This window comes from Sus scrofa, chromosome X, assembly GCF_054392235.1.
Source record: "Sus scrofa isolate SSC_HxYL_T2T_F1_AM1 chromosome X, Sscrofa_HxYL_maternal_Yorkshire_Landrace_v2.0, whole genome shotgun sequence".
NCBI classification, from domain to species: Eukaryota; Metazoa; Chordata; class Mammalia; order Artiodactyla; family Suidae; genus Sus; species Sus scrofa.
This window is the reverse complement of record NC_139401.1, coordinates 26,006,270-26,029,425: the sequence shown is the minus strand read 5'-3', so window position 1 is coordinate 26,029,425 and position 23,156 is coordinate 26,006,270. Positions and strand designations below refer to the sequence as shown.

The 23,156-nt window shown below is 38.8% G+C and overlaps 1 protein-coding gene and 1 long non-coding RNA gene across 2 annotated transcripts in view; both read right to left on the bottom strand.

The window, feature by feature from the left end:
* Positions 1–22,949, bottom strand: part of LOC146394519 (uncharacterized) — a 76,421-nt gene extending 53,472 nt beyond the window's left edge. The window contains exon 1 of the long non-coding RNA XR_014835684.1: positions 22,819–22,949. This is a non-coding gene — a long non-coding RNA (uncharacterized LOC146394519). The remainder of the gene's footprint in view (positions 1–22,818) is intronic.
* Positions 279–1,061, bottom strand: LOC100157863 (cytochrome c oxidase assembly factor 8). The gene is given in 4 exon segments (XM_013986024.1): positions 279–514; positions 517–827; positions 829–923; positions 1,029–1,061. Coding segments are annotated over 4 exon segments (675 nt in total).
* Positions 22,950–23,156: the final 207 nt, after the last annotated feature.

Below are 23,156 nucleotides of genomic sequence, written 5' to 3'. Positions count from 1 at the left end.
TTTATCAGGGCCTGGACCCAGGGACCTCCAGTAACCAGGACCCACTGGGCAGGTAAGGCTGTGATAACACTTAAGCCAGCTTTCAAATTCTTGTCAGTAGAGTAAGATTTTTAAAGTAAAATTTTATTAATTTTTGTGTTGTTCTCTTTCAAATTGGTATAATTAAAAAACACAGAAAACAAGCACACAGTGCTTGAGTTTTCTTCAAAGTAATTTCTATGACCAAGAGCCAAGGGGGAATCCACAATCAGGTTGGAGACACATGGGCACACCAGGACTCACATTCTCCTAGTCTGCTCTGCACTGAAACCTAAGGAACGGGACGGGACTCTGGTCATATGTTTTAGAGCCCATGTAAAATGAGCACCTATAAGCAGCTGCTCCTTGTGGAAACTTGGACTCAGTGTGAGTGAGTTCCTGCTGCTGGTCTTTTGTTGCAGTGTAAGCTTGTTCCAAGTCCTCTCCAAGGTCAATTTTTCCATGAAGAAGCTGATGGCAAAATTACGCTTATACAGTCCTTATTATAATATATATGCTTCTGAAAATTTTTACTTACAAATTTCTTGTAAAAATTAGCCAGTTCTGCATTCAGTGTTGCTTTTTGACCTGATTCAGCTTTCAGTTCCAGGCCTTTAGCTTTTAGTCTTGAGTGGATAAATTCTTTTTTCCTTATGAACAAACTCCTGTTTGCCTACAATTGTTGGTCCCATTCTTCTGTTTCTTGTTTTAATTCTCTTAGTTTTTGTTCCAATGGTGATTCATTTTTCAGGGAGTAAAAGTGAACAGGTCAAAGGTTTGAATATTTTTCTGGGGGTCCTATCCAGTCAAGATTTTGGAGGGTTTCTTGGAGGGCACAATCTTGAGACCTGCCTGGGCGCTGCATCCCTCTGCTCAGCACACGCCACCTGGAGCCTAAGAAGGCTCTACAAAGAGCAGGGAGAGGGACCTCATGGGACATAAGACGGCCATGGCTCAGCTTCTTCTTTCTTGATGTCTATCTATTCCTTGCTTGTTTTCCAATAAATTACTTTACCCTTAACATATTCTTCATTGCACTGCATTGTGGATGTACTATTATCTGCTCTGCAACTAGCCTGTGAACCCCTTGAAGAGAATGATTTGTGTACTTGTTGACAGTATCCATACCCCAGACCCTGAAATTCATGCTCATTTATGATAATATTGTATGAATGTGAATTAATAAAATACAACAACGTCATAACTCCAAAGATCTCTCAGAAGAAGGCATGCTGTCTGCCTTTTGGGAACACGCAGTCTGGTGGCCTTATACTTTTTGGAAATTGAATACTTGCCAGAGTGGTTTATGTAATAACTGTAGATTCCTCCCCATTGAGTTCATATGATCTTAGAAAGCAAGATCCAGTCAGAAATATCCATGATAAACCAAATTCCCCTGGTATTAGCAATAGGCTTCATTCTGGGTAATTATGGTCCTAATTTCCTCCCATTTTTCCTGCTGAGTCCCTCAATCATCTTTCATCTCTCTGGGTCCCACATCTTCAGAATCTGATAAAACCCCAAAATTTAGCTCCAAGGAGCCCCAATGGTTTAGTATTCCATGGTTTTCTCTCTTTTTGCCTCATTTTGTAGATCTTATAATACAGGCTTTAAAAGGCAATGAGACAGCTGGAAAAGGGTTTCTTTCTCTCTGCCTTTATTTAGGAATTGCTTCATAAAGCAGGAAAAGAACATCATTTTCATGATTCATCAACTTTTCCCCCTATATTAGTATCAAAAGGAAGTAAGATGTCAGTAGATTTGTAGCAATAAAAGGTTGTGATTGGTAGTACCGTAGGCTCTTTGATTTGATTTACAAACCAAAGAGCTAGAAATGGAAGACTAGTAAAATATGACATATCACATAAGACTAACATTAGAATTAGTGACGGGATCATTGTGTTGACAAAGATCTCTCCTTGACCAAACTTTAGACAGGTTCCTCTGAACCGTTTGGACTGGACCTTGTCCTTGGGCCCAGTTTTCAACCTGCTTAGTCAGTTGTAGCAAGAATCCTGCTAAGCCAGTTTAGTAAGAATCTCCCCACCCTTGTTATCTGATCATCCTGGCCTGTCTTCAGTAAAAATCCTAAGTTGGTTTAGCAAAAGTCCCCTACCCTTGATGTCTCCTCCTCCTAATATTTCATTTGCTGATCCTCCTATACACTCTGCTCCTGGGCTATTGCAGGGGTTCAGAACAGGCCTCCTCCAAATGTGCCACTTTTGCATGAGGAGTATTTTGTGTTAAAGGCAATCGAGATCCTGTGGGTCTAAAGAGCAACTACTGCCCCTTACCTACCTAGAAGAATGTAAATTGGGGATTTTTCCCAGAAAAGGTCATTTTATCTAAGTGGCCCCCTCTATGTGGAAGGGCAAAACATCTAAATTACCAAACATTTGCTCTTCTTGAACAAAAATGACCTGTGAATGACCTCCCGTCCTTGGGAGCTCCAGGCCCCCATCCCATTCCTTAGCTCAGATGGCATGTATATCCACTTCATTTTACCTTTCTGTCTCTGAACCTCTCATGTATGTGGGATTCCCATACATAGAAAATTAAATTGGATTTTCTCCTGTTAATGTGTCTCATGTCAATTTAATTCTTACAAAAGCCAAAAGAACCCAGACGGGTGGGGGAAAGTTTTCTTGGTCCTCAACAATTTTGGTGCCCAACATGAGTCATTTATTGGTGGCAAAAGCTGCTTTCTCCAGAACACTGCTGCAGCTGAAAGAACCTGGGACATCTGATGGGCACTCACAAAAGCTAAGTGTTCTTGTTGTATCAGTCTCCCAGGTCTCTGCCTGCTGCAGGGTCTACTAGCAGCAAGAGAGTTAAGTGTCTTTCTCTTTTCTACATTTAGATTAGAAAGATAAAATATGTGTGGCACTAGTTCCAAGGGCAAAAGCAACTCAAGTGAAGATTCAGAGTAAATACTCTGGACTTCGGTTGATCCTGTTCCTCCCAAAAATGGTCAATATATTTTCTTAGGCTAATTCAGGGAGTGAATTTTCAGGATCTCTTGAAGACTGCATCCTTTGCACTCTCTTGTGGGATGGCTCTTCTATCCTTGGTTAGTTGAAAATAAGGCCCGCTGGTTTGAGTCTCTGTTAAGATCAATAGAACCTACTTGTCAGAGTTCCCATTGTGGCATAGAAGAAATGAATCCAACTAGTATCCATTAGGATGCGGGTCTGATCCCTGGCCTCGCTCAGTGGGTTAAGGATCCGGTGTTGCTGTGAGCTGTGGCGCAGGTCACCCATGTGGCTTGGATCCCATGTTGCTGTGGCTGTTGTGTAGGCCAGCAGCTGTAGCTCCCATTCAATCCCTAGTCTGGGAACTTCCATATGCCACAGGTGTGGCCAAAAAAATAAAAGAAAGAAAAAAGATCCTACTTGTTAATTGCCAGTGAGATGATGGTTCCTTGGAACTGGTTAAATGATTTCCCTCCTCCCCCCCCCACCCAGGAAACCCTCATGTTAGTGTAATGGCTAGAGATTGGGATTCCCTTAATAAGACGAAAGGACAGCCCACTCAGAGTACTTCCTATTTGCCTTCAGAAATTTGCAGATACTGTATAAAATCAGGAGATTGGAAATACAATTGTCCTGTACTTAAGAAAAAATATTTCTTAAACCCAGGAAGGATCCTCAAAACTTTTACAAATAGATTGCTTCCTGACATTAATGAATAAATTAAAAGTCAATAAAAATCGATAGCAATAAACATTGATGGGATTAAAACAAAGGTTTTAATACAACACTACCAAAGGCTGCGTGGGCCAAAACATCTACCTGTTGGTCCCCCCACTATAAGAAGAACCCAAACAAATACATTCTATATACCCTGGTTTGAAGAAATTTGAAAAGCAGAAGGCAGAAATTACAATGGGAAACCTCAGCAACAATCACTTGGGGCAAAAGACTAATCAATTTAAAAATTCACAAAAGGGCTGGGTCCCTTGGCTTGATTCCACTTCAGGGATCCAGAGCCTTTTGCCCAATAGTGGGCAAAATGGTCAGAACAAAGAAAAGAAGTTTCTAGGACCCCTTAATAAGGGAATTTCATCAAGTGCTGTAGCAAAACCTACTGATGAAGCTCTGACACAAGCTACAAGTAGATTGAAAGAATATAGAAATGTAAGGGTTGACAAGATTATAAAAATTAGAATGTTTAAACAGGCTTTATGTAAAGACGTTATCTTAACTTTACCTCAATGTTTTAGGGAATAGCTATATCTCACTGGGAACACTTCTCCATTCCCATATGGTAAAACCAAAACCTGCTAATGAAGTCCTAACGGAGGCTACAATTATGGAGGTAAGAGTTGATGGAATTAAGGTAAGATGTTTATAGGAGAATTGGTGTATCTGAATATAGTCTTTTTATAGAATGGTTGCATGTCTTTCACCTGCCTGTATTATGGGGATGGTCTTTCTATCTCACTGAGGAACATTTCCCCTACCTAGTAACTTAGGACAGAAGACATGTAAATCTACACTTTAAGCAGTATTAATTGGACATGATAAACGAACAAAATTCTTGAGTCAAACCCAGAAATCTTTACATCTTACATATCTTTGCAAAACTAGAGATGCCAATCCAGAGGCAGTTTGAATTTCACCCATTCCTTTCTACAATCTCCCCTATTTCTCTCCAAAGTTATGTAAGCTCTCCAGGAACTCTTATCCAGACCATTTCCAATTCCCCCCAAAATATAAAATAAAGGGGAAAGGGGAATGTTAGAAAATATAACCTGCTATAGAAGCACCTTTGCCCAACAAGTTAGTTCAAGGAATAATTTAAAACAAAATCTTTTAAATCTCTGTTTGCATCTATCTGTTCATGTGTGTCTATATATACACATATGTTGCACATGTGTGGTATTTCTTCTACCTCCATATGGTATTACTAAAATTAATTTGTGAAAGAGTTCTACTTAATTGGCTTAAAGCAATCACTATATAAATTGAGTATTGCTCAAAAATATAGTAGAAACTGCTCCAAATGTTTTTCAAGTTCATATAATTTAGGATTAATCTTTGCTAAACAAAAGCTAATTTAAGGTTGTTGGTATAATACTAACAAGTCTTTAGACTTAAAACATTAAGTATAATACTTTTACTCTACCTAGGTTTACTAAAAGTCAAATAAGCTCATCTTATCCTTTTTATGAAATTTGTCAGCTATCTAGAGAAATAACTTAGGGTAATGACTTATGTTGTCTAATGAAGTTTTGTTGTCTAATGTCTAATGAAGTTTTGTTGTAGGTAATCTAAATATGGTTATAATATGAATTAAATAAATGTTAATGAGAAAAGTTTTTAGGTGAACATTTTAGCAGTGATTGCTTTATATCTACATAAAATATTTTCCCAAATCTCTTTGGTAACTTACACCCTTAGAGTTTTGCTAAATGAGTTAAATGATGAGTTAAGTTAATTTGAATATCTAGATCATTCCCAAATAAGAAAAGATACTGAAACATTATTGAACACAGGCTTTACAGACAAACTAAAGACATTTGAGATTATTAGTCAATATTTTTGGTGACACATTGAGAAATTTTCTGTGAGAAAACACATGTTTCTAGCAATTATAAAAATTATTTGTTTGCCAATTTACAGATTGCTAATGTCAAAGACCATTAAAAATTGCTTACTTTTTAGTTTTCACTAGAAATTAAAATTTCTAAGGGTTTTTAAAAATTCTTACATACGTGATTAAAGCTACTGAAAAAAAATAAGAGAAACATCTCCATATTCAAGGAAAGCAGCATGAAAAAGCAATCTTTGGAAAGGAATTTTAAGTGTGGCAGAACTAGATAAGACTGGAATGAATCTAATTAAGTAAATGAGGGGGTTTTTTGTGGGTTTTGTTTTGTTTTGTTTTTTCTTTTTTTTTAGGGCCACACCCGAGGCATATGGAAGTTCCCAGCCTAGGGATCTAATCAGAGCTACAGCTGCTGGGCTACACCACAGCCACACCAATGCAGGATCCGAGCCATGTCTGCAAACTACACCACAACTCACAGCAACTCCAGATCCTTAACCCACTGAGTGAGGCTAAGGGATCGAACCCACAACCTCATGGTTCCTAGTCGGATTCGTTAACCATTGTGCCATGACGGGAACTCCAGTAAATGAGTTTTAATACCCAAAGTGAACTTGTGTATAACTGGATTTTTGTGCTTTATGTTAAAAGGGCAAAGTTTTATTTTCCAATGGTCTGTTAAATTTTGCTCTTTTAAGTTTGCTCTTCGTGACCTTCTGAAGTTGTCCGTTAAGTCATTAGTTGTTATTTTGGTTAAATGGGTAACTAAGCATTGTCAAATAGGACCACAGATCACTGTGAAAGAAGTGTTTTAAAACCTTTAGGGTATTTTTGACAAGCTTCACAAAATTGGATTCTAAATGAAGTATTTTTAACTTACAACTATGAGATCTGAGATATTTCAGAGGGCCCCTAATGTATCTCCAAGATTTGTTTTCTCTTTTTATAAAAATGGAGGTTCTAAACAAATAAGGCTTATTTGATATATAAAATTACACAGGAAGCATTATTGAGTAAGGAGTAACATTAAGCTTTCTTTACATTGTGTGTGTGTATGTATGTGTTATAAGTGTCCTAGAAACTGTGTGAAATTCCTAGATTTCTGATTTTTTTCCTGGCATAAAATGTTTTATGTCATCAAACTGAGGCTCACATTAAAGGAATTGAACCTAAGAATTGGAGAAATGATCTGACTTATGCAAAGGCAGCAGCAACAGACTTTTGCCATCCTGACCTTCTAACATGGCCAAAGTCTGATCCTATACCAGAGAAATTAAAATGGATAAATGATAGCTGTAAATTAAACCATTGATCAGGGCTATGGGGAAAACCAGGACAGCTGACTGGCTCCCTGGCAAACTCTTCTTGCATTTTGCATTTCTTCACCCACCATGACACACTTAAGATAACTCAAATTGTAAGCAGCACAATTTTATAGAAATCTCCCCACCATGTGTCTAACAGTCTACCAGTACTGTCTGACCTGTGAGGTATATACCCTGGAAATACTATTTCTACCCAGAGGCCTCAGATCTATTCCCTTCTGGACTCTTTGAATATGTGCAGCTGGACTTCATCCAACTGCCACTTTGTATGGGTTATAAAAATGTTGCTATGTTCTGTACATTTTCTAGATAGGTTGAAGCCTTCCCTTGTTGCAAGGCTGATGCCCTCCTGGTAACAAATAAGCTGTTGGAAAATGTGTTCTCCACTTGGGGTTTAACTTTTATAACATCCAGTGAAGGCACACACTTCACTGGGCCAAGCGTACAAGCCTTAACAAAAACTTTGCAATCTTCTTGCAGTTATCACTATCCCTGCTACTCTCAATCATCAAGCAATACTGACAATAGAAAACCTGCACTCAAGCAAAACAAGAATTACACAGGATTGAATGAACTGATGAATATTATTTTAATGTTTATGACTTGTCTAAAATGTTACTTTTAATCTTTTGTTTTCCAGATATAGAGAAAAAAATTAGAGCAATTTGGTAAATTATACCTTTGTAAGCAGATTTAAAACATTTATCTTCTCTCCACTTATCTCCAGAACTCAGAAACTCTCAATGAGTATTTTTATTTTCTTGACAATGTAGTTATTTGAATAAACTCAGTAAGAATTTGTTCTCCTTCTAACAGGACATAGTTGGAAAAGTTGATTATATTATGAAGGCTTTGACTGGAACGTCACATTTGACAGAGATGTATATAGACTCAACTATGACCAGACAGCTTGAAGAACCTAAGGATGACTTTCTGGAGCCCTAAAACCCTTAGAAAAACAGCCTAACAGAGTTCCCAGCAGACTTACCGGGTGAACAAGGAAGGTCACTTCCTGGCAGGTTCAGTAACCTTAAGATATTTGCTACCTCAAGAAGAGAACAATTAACCCCATTATACAGGTATTACAGGCAGAATCTGATGGCCAGTCTTTGGCTTGGCTTTCCTGACCTCAAGAGGCCTTTAAAAGTTCAATCCAAAATTCCCTGTGAAAAGGATAAACTCTCTTGTTACACTTGTATAAGGCCAAGTTTATTGCTACTGGACTTATATTTCTGTACAAATTATTGATTTGACTATCTTTTGGTAGAAATGGGGGTGAATTTAGAGACAAAAAATATGTTTCAGTAATATCTTTGTGGATATTAGATTCTAGTGCTATTAATTGTCTTTGAGGCTTTATTATTTACCTATAAACTAGACTTAGTCCTGAATTCTTCTAATTTCCTCCACTATCTGGCTATGTTTCTCCAAACTAACATTTCTTCTTTTTTTTTTCCCCCATCTTTTTGACTTGGCATCATTGAGAACTAAAACAACCCTTTTTCTGAAGCCTGGAAAGGTTAAATTGGACAACTTGACGTAAGTTTCAGAGAAATCACCACAATGACTCATGTATGGACAATCTTTGTGCCTTTTGCCATGTGGGCCACTCAAAAGTCAGAGACATTCAAACTGCATCCTAAGAAAGTATCAGACTGCCACCACCTGCCTCACTACATCTGAGCATCTGAGGATGCTTCTAGCCTGACATCTAGAAATCTTCTCTACTGATTACCCTTAGAACCCAGAAACTGAAATTATAGACTACTCATTTATCTTTTATTTCCAGAGAAATGCCTTTTAATAAATATCTGATTGTTTGCAACATGAGACTAACTATGAGTGCCCACCTGCATCACTACCTCCTGAAATAAGAGACAACTATTAAACTGAACTGACCTACTCTCAGGACTGAAAGACACATTCAGTGAGATGGAGGTATCAATCAACCCAGTCTGGACTGTGAAACTTCCAAGGAAGTTTTAGAGGAAGGAACTGAAGGAGTTCAGAACAAGCCTCCCCTAAATGTGCCATTTGTGCATGAGGATTATTTGAGTTAAAGGCTATCAAGAGCCTGTGGGTTCAAGAGAAACTACTCTTTCTCCCTTAAACCGTAATAATTTAAACTGGAAATTTTTCCCATAAAAGACAATTTTATGTAAGTGGCCCCATCTATATGGAAGGACAAATATCTAATTATCCAAACATCTGCTTTTATCATCCCCAGGTCCCTATCCCATTCTTCAGCTCAGGGTGTCATATATATAGCCCCCCCCCCCTTTTTTAAACTTTTTGTCTCTGAGCCTCTAATATATGTGTATTCTCTTTCTCATGTATGTTGAGTTCCCTTACATACAAAATTAGATTTTTTTTCCCTGTTAATTTGCCTCAGGTCAACTTCTTAGATCAGCCAAAAGAACCTAGATGGATAGAGCAAAGTTCTCTTCCATCATGATCTAGCTCCATCTGTCATTACCTCATTCAAGGGTGAGTCCCATCCCTCACCTACTGCCACAGTCTTCCTAACACAATAGTCCAAAATAGTTGTACTTAATGTTTTCTTATTTTTTTGTTTTGTTTTGTTTTCTTATTAGGGCTGCACCTGTGGCATATGGAAATTTCCATTACTAGGGGTGGAACTGGAGCTTCAGCTGCTGGCCACAGCCACAGCCATGCTGGATCTGAGCCACATCTGTGAGCTACACTGCAACTTGTGGCAATTCTGGATTTTTAACCCAAGGAGCAAGGTCAGAAATGGAACCTATATCCTCACAGAGATTCCATCAGGTACTCAAGCCACTCAGCCACAATAGGAACTCCTTAATGTTTTAACAAGCATTAGAATTGTTTCTTTAATACTGTTAAACCAATGGCCAAAGTGTATAAAAATTTTAGAGTCCTAATGTTTTCTAAAATCAAAATTATTTGATTATCAATTATCAAATAATTTGTATCAGTTATCAAATAATTTGATTACAAATTATCAAAAGAATAACTTTTTTTTCCTCAAAACACAAGTTAAATAATAGCATAGGGCCATGAGAGGTGAAACCTATTCAATTTATGCTCATAATATTGCTAATGATGAACTCTCTCATCTTATTTCCTCCTTTCAGGGCCTTTCACCACACTGTTTCTTCTGTCTTGAACATTCTTCCTCCCCTTTGTCATGTAGCTGAGTCTGTCTCCAGATCAGCTTGTCTAAATAATGCCCACCCTTATTTCTTATCACTATATCCATGTGGAATTTAGAATAAATTTGTATCTTCACTAAATGGTTTATTGTCTTTTTTCCCATTTAAATTAACCCCATGTTAGAGTCACTAATTTATACCCAAATAATGTTAATAATTTCATAATTTTAAATGAATGACTTATATTTAACACCCTATTATGTAAGTTATGCACTAGCTCTAGGCCCCTTCCTAAAATACCTAAGTCTTTGTTATTGTGCCCATTAGGCAGATTAGAGTACAAAGTTCTAGGAAGTTTAAGAAACTTGCACAGAATCACATGACTAGGAAGTGGTAGAGCTGAGAATGAAGTGCAAATCTTCTTGATAGCAGCCCATGCACTTAGCAAATCTGTGAAAGTATCTCTCTAAGAGAAATACTGGGTCATTACTTTCTGATAATGCAAGTACCCATCTGTTTCTCTGCCATTCATCCTACTGGTGTTTGCATGCTGCTATTGATTTGAGTGCAGAACAAAAATACCCTGAAAGAAGAATGACATACAACTTTTTCCTCATAGTATTTCCCCTAAGGTTGCTCCAGGAGACTACCTAAGTACCCCTATTGATGGTTCTCACTGATAATAGGAACAGCCTCGTAAAGGTCAGATGAGGTTATAAATTTGCAAATATGCACAGTTTAGAATTAAAAAGGAAATCGCTTTCATTTTTCTCCTTTGATTCTAAATATTCTTATGCCAAAAAAAAAAAAAAAAAAAAAACAAAAAAAACGCACGGACTAGTCCAGAACAGCAAGGAAGACAATGTTCACAAGATCTTATATTTTTCTTATCTGTCCACTCTAAAGGTTTGGAGGTGTATTATCAAAGATAATACATGCATAGTGATGTTAACAATTCAATACATCACTATGCATGTATTATCTTTGATGTGCTGGATTTATTCTTCATTAAAAAAGAAGTGACTTTAGATACCTTCTTGGACTCCTAATTATACTGTGGAATCAGCCCATGACATGAATCTGCATCCACTTTGCCCTCTGACATGCAGAGTTTAGAAGGAAAATAAAATAGAAAAAAGCTATTTCAGTTTCTGCATCATCAATATATTCACTGAAGGGGAATTTAATTACTCACTCCAAAATACATCTTTTTGCCATATTTTGAGCTAGTTACTTAAGAAACACCAGACATAGGGAAAAACTCTGAAATCCAAGTAGAAGTTCGCCTCTTGTGAGAGACATTTACATTTAGAAGGGAAATCTCCATTTCTAAGGAAGAGAGGATGACAAAATCTCTAGAAACTCCTAAATGGAAAAGGCAAGGACTTAAATCTTTATAACAACTGTAACCTTGTTTAATGTGCTTTTCCTTGAGTACTTCTTACAAGTGAATCCTTTACTCCCATCTTTTGTCTTTAGTTGTAGGTGGTATTTAAGGCTTGGGCCATTCCAGAGTACTTAGTTTTCCTGGCTACCTTCCATATATATATTGGAGGTTTTTGTACAGCAAAGGAAACCATAAACAAAATGCAAACACAACTTACAGAATGGGAGAAAATATTTGCAAATGATGCAACTGACAAGGACTTAATTTCCAAAATACACAAATGACTCATACAACTCAACGACAAAAAAAAAAAAAAAACAACTCAATCCAAAAATGGGCAGAAGACCTAAATAGACATTTCTTCAAGAAGAAAAACAAATGGCTGATAGGCGCATGAAAATTTTTAGCCCATGAAAATTTTTAGCCCAATATCACTAATTATTAGAGAGATGCAAATCAAAACTACAATCACCTCATACCAGTCAGAATTATCATCATTAATAAATGTAAAATAAAATTTGCTAGAGAGGGTGTGGAGAGTGGGAATGTAAGTCGGTACAGCCTCCATGGACAAAAGTATGGAGGTTCCTCAGTAAACTAAATATGCAACTACCATAAGATCCAGCAATCCCACTCTTGGGCATGTATCTGAATGAAACTATAATTCAAAGAGATACATGCACTCCTATGTTCATAGCAGCACTCTTCACAATAGCCAGTACATGGAAGAAACCTAAATGTCCATTGACAGAGAAATGGATCAAGAAGATATGGTACATGTACACAATGGAATACTACTCAGTCATAAAAAAGAATGAAATAATGCCATCTGCAGGAACATGGATGCAACTAGAGATTCTCATACTGAGTGAAGTAAGTCAAAAAGAGAAAGACAAATACCATTATGTTATCACTTACTTGTGGAATCTAATATATGGCACAAATGAACCTACCTACAAAACAGAAACAGGCTCACAGACAAGAACAGACTTGTGGTTGCCAAGGGGGAAAGGGATGGGAGAGGGATTGAGTGGAAGGTTGGGTTAGCAAATATAAGCTATTATACACAAAGAAGGGATAAACAACAAGGTCCTCCTCTATAGCACAGAGAAATATATTCAACGTCCTATGATAAAACATAATGGAAAAAATATTTTAAAAGTGTATATATGTATATCTGAATCACTTTGCTATACAGCAGAAATTAACACAACAATGTAAATCACCTATACTTCAATTTAAAAAAATACTTGTTTTGCTCCTGTTAATATATATTTTATTTCAAGGGGCCAAGAACCTAGAAAGGTAAAGGGGATATTGTTTTCTCCCTACATTAGCTAGGAAGTAAACTCATAGCCACTTAAGATCTGAATTATCCTGTGATAAAGCAGTGTCAATCTCCAGTGTGTGATGTATACTTTACAGTCAATTTAAGGCTCTAATTATTTCTCACGTATACAAATTTTATTGGTAGACATCTTTGTAACAAAGTCATTCACCAGTAAAAAACATGAAATAAACCATTTTAGAATACTATTGATAAACATTTTCCACAGTAAAAAAATCTTTTGAGAGAGTAATATAAAGAAATAAGGTGGAGTTTCCGTCGTGGTGCAGTGGTTAATGAATCCGACTAGGAACCATGAGGTTGTGGGTTCGATCCCTGGCCTTGCCTAGTGGGTTGGGGATCGGGCATTGCCATGAGCTGTGGTGTAGGTCACAGACTTGGCTCAGATCCCACGTTGCTGTGGCTGTGGTGTAGGCTGGCATCTACAGCTCTGATTGGACCCCTAGCCTGGGAACCTCCATATACCATGGGAAGCGGCCCAAGAAAAGGCAAAAAAAGACACAAAATAAAAAAAAAAATAAAGAAATAAATAAAAAGAAGTAAGGGCAGTGAATTTAAACATGGAATTGTACGTCTAAGCTTCACTTGAGACAGTGCACTAGTGCCAATAATATTCTACCTCTTATAATCTCTTTTTAGACATCACCTCATTAATGATTTTTGATTTTATAGTTTTATATCTGATAAATACTCAACTTTTCATTAAAATATTTTATTTATTGAAACATAAACTAATGATATGGTATCATGGGTGTCATTTTATCTAAAAGTGGCAAAGTATTATTTAACAATAAAATTCATAAAATATTTTCTAATTTAACCAAGTAAGCTTGACTATCTTCCAACTATCATTTCACTGAAAACGTGGCTAATTAAGTGTAGAATATTCTGGAGTTAAAAAAAAAAAACATGAAAAACAAAACAGAACAAGCTGGATGATAGGTTAAGTGCAAGAATGGTTTGTTTTGAGAATTACTTCAGTTTATTACCTAATCTAGTGGTTCTCAAATTGCAGTCTCAAGACCAGCATTGTCACCATCACTGGGGCTTGTCATATATGCAAAATAACCCTAACCCACATCTCAGACCTCCTCAATCAAAAACTCTTTGAGGTTGATAATGTGGCAACCTGGGTTTTCACAAGTCCAATAGGTTATTCTGATGTAAACCAGAATTTGAGAAATTGCTCAAATGCATTCATTTATTTATTTATTCATTCATCTATCACATGTATTTCTAACTTCTTACCATGTGCTAGGTACTAGGTGAGCAGCTAGGCCAAAAATAAGGACTAATATATCAATAGCAACTGCTTACTGAGACTTACTCTTCCACAAGACATTTTCTTAATTAAGATCACTAAACTTAGACGGGACAAGATGGCAGAGGAGTAGGGGGACACGCTCGCCCTCTCCCACAAACACAACAACAAAAAGCACATCTACAGAATAAATGACTCACACAGAACAGCAACCAATCGCTGGCAGAGGAACCTAAACTCCAATAACGGCAAGAAGTTCGTGACATTACTGGGCAGAACGGGAGAAAAGAGGAGAGTGAGAGAAGGTGAATCCAAGCGAGACGGGCGTTCCCGAAAGGGAACTGCGGAGGAGAAAGGGATCCCGCACCCTGGAAAGTCACCAACACGGGGTAAAGATCAAACGAACCGGAGGAATCTCCAGATGCAGAGAAGAGTGTAGCAGTAAGTTGGAGTACTGAAAAGCCGATCAAGAACCAAATGGACCATCTGAACTACGGGCACAGTCACCAAAAATTGAGACACTTGGGTGGGGGCTGGGCACCAAGTCCTCGGCTCCAGAGATTAGTCCCCGGGAAAGGGCCGGGGGACGCCTAGGTGGGGGCTGGGCACCGAGACCTCGCCTTCAAAGGTTAGTCCCAAGGAAAAGGGCCAGGGGACGCCTGGGTGGGGGCTGGGCACCGAGACCTCGGCTCCAGAGGTTAGTCTGCGAGAACGGGCTGGGGCGGCAGGGCAGAGCGGAGACTGCTTGGGAGGTCTAGAAACTGGTCTGTCAAGTTTGACGGGGCAGAGACTGCCTGAGAGACTAGAAAACAAAGCTGTCGCAGAGGAAGGGAGCAATACTCTAGGGGCGGGGAAGTGGAAAGCCGTATCAGAGGGAACCTGGGAGAAGATCCTGTTCTGCGCCCGTGCCAGGGAGGGGAGAGAAGAAGGGGTGGGTCCCCATAGAATACTCCCCACGCCACAGCAAGCTTACAGGCCCTCTAGCTAGCAGAAAACTGTGCTTCCCAATGCATCCCCTCCCCCCACCCCCACCACCCCCTACGCTCTCGCCGAACCTGGGGCTGCCTGCCATCTGGGAGGGCTGGCCTCAACAATTGCCTGAAGCCTACCACCACAGGGGCTGTCCCTGCACAGGCCTGCTTGCCCTTGGAGGAGCTACACCTCCGCAGAGCAGCACCAAACACCACCAGCCCCCGAGAAAAGGCCTGCAGCCCAGAAAAGCTAGAATAAGCCTAGCCAGGCCGTGAAAAGATCAGCCTAATTCTCAGACAGTCTTTCTGAGTTGGGCTGCCCTGGGGAGGAGCCTTTTGGGTTTTCAGTGGCCCTGCTACCCGCCCAAGCCCCCAAGGGGTGCCAGGCTATAGCGGATCAGCTGCATAGAACTGCCAGCTCCAGGCAGGACCCCCTGCAGCCCAGAAAAGCTGCAACAAGCCTGGCTGAGCCGGGAAAAGATCTCAGACGGTCTTTCTGAGTCGGGCTGCCCTGGGGAGGAGCCTCTTGGGTTTTCAGCAGCACTGCTAGCCACCCAAGCCCTCAGGGGTTACCCCACTCCCACGGAATAGCTGCTCAGCTCCACCAGCCCCCTGGAGGAGCCCCTGCAGCCCAGAAAAGCTGCAAGAAGCTTTTCCAGACTGTGAAAAGATCCACCTACATTCTCAGGCCGACCTTCTGAGTTGGGCTGCCCTAGGGAAGAGCCTCTTAGGTTCTCAGTGACCCAGATAGCTGCTCCAGCCCCGAAGGGGTGCTGCACTCCTGAGGAAGAGCTGCCCAACACTGCCAACCCCCTGCAAGAACCCCACAGCCTAAAAACACCAGAGCAAGCTCTGCATGACCAAGTGAAATCTGCTACCATCGCGGTGTGGACCTCTCAGTCCTGTCTGCCCTCAGGAAGTCATCCTTTGCTTCAAAGAAACACTGTTAGCCCCATCAACACTCCAGAAAAGCCACACTGCCTCAAAAAAGATTGACCAACAACGCCAGCCCTCAGGAAATATTCCACGGCAGTGACAAAGCAAACACTGCCCGATCACGAAGAGTACAACTCCCTCAGGAGAAAGAAAACAACAAGCAAGATGAAGAAGCTGAGAAACCACCCCCAGTCAAACCAACAGGAGAACTCACCTAAAACAGTCAACAATGAAACAGATCTCGGCAGTCTGACAGACCTGGAGTTCAAAAGAGAAATACTGAAAATACTGAAGGAATTAAGAGAAGATATGAACAGTAATGCAGATACCCTCAGAAAGGAAATAGAAAATATAAGGAGGAGCCAAGAAAAACTAGAACATTCATTTGCAGAGATGCAAACTGAACTAGGGGCAGTAAAAACCAGAATGAATAATGCAGAAGAACGAATCAGTGATATGGAAGATAGAATAATGGAAATCACTCAATCTGGTCAACAGACAGAAAACCGAATCAAAAAACTGGAAAGCAATATAAGAGACCTATGGGATAATATAAAGCGGGCCAATCTACGCATAATAGGAATTCCAGAAGGAGTAGAAAAAGATAAGGGAATGGAAAATATATTTGAAGAAATTATTGCTGGAAACTTCCCAAGTCTAAAGGATACTGGATTCAAGATACAAGAAGCACAGAGGGCCCCAAACAAACTGAACCCAAACAGACCCACACCAAGACACATCATAATAAAAATGGCAAAAGTTAGTGATAAAGAGAGGATCCTAAAGGCAGCAAGAGAAAAACAGAATGTTACCTACAAGGGAACCCCCATAAGAATATCAGCTGATTTCTCTACAGAAACACTACAGGCCAGGAGGGAATGGCAAGAGATATTTAAAGTGCTCAAAGGAAAAAATATGCAACCTAGAATACTCTATCCAGCAAGAATATCATTTAAAATAGAAGGGGAAATAAAAATTTTTCCCAACAAACAAAAACTTAAAGAATACAGCAACACAAAACCCAGGTTAAAGGAAATATTGAAAGGGCTTCTCTAAACCAAAAAGAAAGGAAGGAAAGGGAAGAAAAAAGAAAAGAAAAAAAAAAAAAAAAGAAGAAGAAGAGGAAGAACTAGGACTGAGGAAACCACAATCAGAGAGCAGTCACTCAAATAAGCCAGCATACAGATTTAATCATGAACATGCTTCAAACAAAATAAAATTAAAAAGAAAAAAATAAAAAAGAGTCATCAAAACCATAAAATATGGGCAAGGGGTGTTAGGAAATAAATAACCCTTTTTGTTTGTTTGTTTGTATGTTTCTCTTCTTAATTTTAATATAGCAATGAAGTGTTTGAACTTACAGGACCATCAGGCTAAAACACACAATTATGGGAAGGGGTTAGCATACTTAAAAAACAGGGCAACCACAAGCCGAAACCAAATATTGCATTTGCAAAAAATGAAAAAAAAAATACACTCAAGCAGATAATAACAGGAGACCATCCAACCAAAAAAAAAAAAAAAAAAAAAAAAAAAAAGAAAGGAAGAATGGAGAACCATAGAATCAACTGGAACACGAGGTTCAAAATGGCAATAAATAATCATCTATCACTTATCACCTTAAACATCAATGGACTGAATGCCCCAATCAAAAGACATAGAGTGGCTGAGTGGATAAAAAAGCAAAAACCTTCAATATGCTGCCTACAAGAAACTCACCTTGGGACAAAGGATACATATATATTGAAAGTGAAAGGGTGGGGAAAAATATTTCACGCCAATAGACATGACAGAAAAGCAGGAGTTGCAACACTCATATCAGACAAAATAGACTTTAAAACAAAAGACATAAAGACAAAGAAGGACACTACTTAATGATTAAGGGATCCATCCAAGGAGAGGATATTACTATCGTCAACATATATGCCCCAAATACAGGAGCACCCAGATACATACAACAAATATTAACAGACATAAAGGGAGATATTGATGAGAATACAATCAGAGTAGGAGACCTTAATACCCCCCTCACATCAATGGACAGATCCTCTAGACAGAAAACCAATAAAGCAACAGAGATCCTAAAGGAAACAATAGAAAAGTTAGACTTCATTGATATCTTCAGGACACTACATCCAAAAAAAGCAGAATACACATTCTTCTCAAATGCTCATGGAACATTCTCAAGAATCGACCCCATATTGGGACACAAAGCTAATCTCAATAAATTTAGGAGCATAGAAATTATCTCAAGTATCTTCTCTGACCACAATGCCATGAAATTAGAAATCAACCATGGGAAAAGAAAAGAGAAAAAACCTACTCCATGGAGACTCAACAACATGCTACTAAAAAACCAATGGGTCAATGAGGAAATCAAGAAAGAAATAAAAACTATCTTGAAACAAATGATAATGAAGACACAACCTCTCAAAATCTATGGGATGCTGCGAAAACAGTGCTCAGAGGGAAATTTATAGCAATACAGGCTGTTCTCAAAAAAGAAGACCCCAAGTTGACAACTTAACCCTCCACCTAAATGAATTAGAAAAAGAAGAACAAAAAAGTCCTAAAGTCAGCAGAAGGAAGGAAATTATAAAGATCAAAGAAGAAATCAATAAAATAGAGACTCAAAAAACAATAGAGAAAATTAATAAAACCAAGAGCTGGTTCTTTAAAAAGGTGAACAAAATTGACAAACCCCTGGCCAGACTCACTAAAAAGAGGAGAGAAAGAACCCAAATAACCAAAATTATAAATGAAAAAGGAGAAATCACAACGGATACAGCAGAAATACAAAAAACCATAAGAGAATACTATGAACAACTGTATGACAACAAGTTTGACAATCTGGAAGAAATGGACAATTTTCTAGAATCTTACAGCCTGCCAAAACTGAATCAAGCAGAAACAGACCAACTGAACAGACCGATCACTAGAAATGAAATTGAAGAGGTCATAAAATCACTCCCTACAAATAAAAGTCCAGGACCAGATGGCTTCACAGGTGAATTTTATCAAACATATAAAGAGGAATTGGTGCCCATCCTCCTTAAACTCTTTCAAAAGGTTGAAGAAGAAGGAATACTCCCAAAGACATTCTATGAGGCCACCATCACCCTCATTCCAAAACCAGACAGAGATACCACCAAAAAAAAAAAACTATCGGCCAATATCATTGATGAATATAGATGCAAAAATTCTCAACAAAATCTTAGCCAACCGAATCCAACAACATACCAAAAAAATTATACACCATGACCAGGTTGGGTTCATCCCAGGTTCACAAGGATGGTTCAACATACGCAAATCAATCAGCATCATACACCACATTAACAAAAAAAAGGTCAAAAATCATATGATCATCTCAATAGACGCAGAAAAAGCATTTGACAAAGTTCAACATCCATTCATGATCAAGACCCTCGCCAAAGTGGGTATAGAGGGAACATTCCTGAATATAATCAAAGCCATTTATGATAAACCCACAGCAAATATAATCCTCAATGGGGAAAAACTGAAAGCCTTCTCACTCAAATCTGGAACAAGACAGGGATGCCCACTCTCACCACTGCTCTTCAACATCGTTTTGGAAGTCTTAGCCACAGCAATTAGACAAACAAAAGAAATCAAAGGCATCCATATAGGAAGAGAAGAGATCAAACTGTCACTGTATGCAGATGACATGATACTATACCTAGAAAACCCTAAGGACTCAACCCCAAAACTCCTTGAACTGATTAATAAATTCAGCAAACTGGCAGGATATAAGATTAACATTCAGAAGTCAGTTGCATTTCTGTATACCAGCAATGAAACATTAGAAAATGAATACAAAAATATGATACCTTTTAAAATTGTACCACACAAAATCAAATACCTCGGAATACACCTGACCAAAGAGGTAAAGGACCTATATGCCGAGAACTATAAAACTTTAATCAAAGAAATCAAAGAAAATGTAAAGAAATGGAAAGATATTCCATGTTCCTGGATTGGAAAAATCAATATTGTGAAAATGGCCATACTACCCAAAGCAATCTACAGATTCAATGCAATCCCTATCAAATTACCCATGACATTTTTCACAGAACTAGAACAAACAATCCAAACATTTATATGGAACCACAAAAGACCCAGAATCGCCAAAGCAATCCTGAGAAACAAAAACCAAGCAGGAGGCATAACTCTCCCAGACTTCAAGAAATACTACAAAGCCACAGTCATCAAAACAGTGTGGTACTGGTATCAAAACAGACAGACAGACCAATGGAACAGAATCGAGAATCCGGAAATAAACCCTGACACCTATGGTCCATTAATCTTTGACAAGGGAGGCAAGAACATCAAATGGGAAAAGGAAAGTCTATTCAGCAAGCATTGCTGGGAAACCTGGACAGCTGCATGCAAAGCAATGAAACTAGAACACACCCTCACACCATGCACAAAAATAAACTCCAAATGGCTGAAAGACTTAAATATACGACAGGACACCATCCAACTCCTAGAAGAAAACATAGGCAAAACACTCTCTGACATCAACATCATGAATATTTTCTCAGGGCAGTCTCCCAAAGCAATAGAAATTAGAGCAAAAATAAACCCATGGGACCTCATCAAACTGAAAAGCTTTTGCACAGCAAAGGAAACCCAAAAGAAAACAAAAAGACAACTTACAGAATGGGAGAAAATAGTTTCAAATGATGCAACTGAGAAGGGCTTAATCTCTAGAATATATAAGCAACTTATACAACTCAACAGCAAAAAAACCAATCACCCAATGGAAAAATGGGCAAAAGACCTGAAGAGACATTTCTCCAAAGAAGATATACAGAGGGCCAACAAACACATGAAAAAATGCTCAACATCGCTGATTATAAGAGAAATGCAAATCAAAACTACCATGAGATACCACCTCACACCCGTCAGAATGGCCATCATTAATAAATCCACAAATAACAAGTGCTGGAGGGGCTGTGGAGAAAAGGGAACCCTCCTGCACTGCTGGTGGGAATGTAAACTGGTACAGCCACTATGGAGAAAAGTTTGGAGATACCTTAGAAATCTATACATAGAACTTCCATATGACCCTGCAATCCCACTCTTGGGCATCTATCCGGACAAAGCTCTACTTAAAAGAGACATGCACCCGCATGTTCATTGCAGCACTATTCACAATAGCCAGGACATGGAAACAATCCAAATGTCCATCGACAGGGGATTGGATTCGGAAGAGGTGGTATATATACACAATGGAATACTACTCAGCCATAAAAAAGGATGACATAATGCCATTTGCAGCAACATGGATGGAACTAGAGAATCCCATACTGAGTGAAATGAGCCAGAAAGACAAAGACAAATACCATATGATATCACTTATAACTGGAATCTAATATCCAGCACAAATGAACATCTCCTCAGAAAAGAAAATCATGGACTTGGAGAAGAGACTTGTGGCTGCCTGATGGGAGGGGAAGGGAGTGGGAGGGATCGGGAGCTTGGGCTTATCAGACACAACCTAGAATAGATTTACAAGGAGATCCTGCTGAATAGCATTGAGAACTATGTCTAGATACTCATGTCGCAACAGAAGAAAGGGTGGGCGAAAAAACTGTAACTGCAATGTATACATGTAAGGATAACCTGACCCCCTTGCTGTACAGTGGGAAAATAAAAAAAAAAAAAAAAAGAGAGAGAGCAAACTTAGGAAAAAAAAAAAAGATCACTAAACTTTATAACAATCTTTTTAAGCATTTCTGTTGTTAGGTTCCAAATCCCCTTTTGGGTAGACAATGGGACCACAGTGCAGCAACCAGCATTGGTAGAAAAGTGCCTAGCTCTGACAGAATCCAAGATGGTTGCCCAGAGGAAGTGACACAATAATTGCCTCAAAATTTAAATTGAATTTCTAAGAAAAAACAAGTTGAAGTACAAGAAACTATGTATCAGATCATTTTCTAATCAATTCATATTTTGTAATTTATGACAACAACCCTCTGAGGAAATTAGCAACCCATTTATAAATTTTTTTTTAAGAAAAGCATGACATGAACCTAAATGAGTAATTGTCTAAAACCATAAATTTTCAAGTTCCAGAGAAGGGAATTGAGCCCTGGCCTGAAACTAGAGCACCTGCAAATCCTCTGAGGTGTGACAACACATAGTCAGGAAGCTTAGTATGTGACTGGAGTGTGGGGTTTACGAAGGTCACACTTTTAGGGCTGAATTGAGAACTGAATGATTGTTTGGAACCATCTTGCAGAGCCTTGACTACTCATATGCTGAGTTCTGATTTTTGTAATTGCAGGTTAATGTCTCAGTGGAAATATATACAAAATAAAATATGACACGTGAATTAATGTAAATCTCCTAGCTCATGGGTCAGCGAACTTTTTGCATAAAGGTCCAGAAACTAAGTATTTTCAGCTGAGCAGGCCATGCAGTTGTCAGAGGACTTATTTAACTCTGTGATGGTAGCCCCCAAAGGATCCATAGACAATACATAAAAGAGTGGGCATGGCTGCACTATAATACAACTTTATCTATGGACATTGAAATATGAGCTTCATATAGTTGCCAGATGTCGTAAGACATTTAATTTTTCTAACCATTTGAAAATGTAAAAACATTTTTTAGCTTGCAGGGCATACAAAAAGGATATGAGGTGAAGGTGGCTTATAGGGTCACTGCTGATTACCTCAGAATTCTCAGAAACTCATCACTTAAAAGTCAAGGAGAATTTCTAAAAGGAAGAGAAAAAAGAGAGGCCAAAGAAAAGAGGAAAATATTATCTAAGTAATTGACGGGATGGTTACAAATGGTTAAGTGCATTCATTCCTCTGAACAAACACAAAAACAACCTCACTCCAATGGCCAGGGACTTACCTTTATCTTGCTTGAGGCACAGCAAGGCAAAACGTGGAGCCTGAAGTTTGCAACAAAGAGAGGATTTATTCACAAGGCAACCAGGCGAGGAGTTAAGCCACAGCTTCACCTTTTGAGGGCAAGGAGCTTCTGGGAAAATGAATAAAGCAGCAGGGCAATCTGGGCCTTGGGAAGCCTGGGGAATGGTGATTGGAAAAAGGTGTGATAATCCCAGTTCTGCTCAGGCATTAACTAAGTTACAGGATCTTGCAATATTCCCCAAATGGCCCAGCAGACACTGGCGCATGCCCAGTGGAAGAATTGGTGATTGTTGACCAGCTGACTTCAAGTTCCTAGAA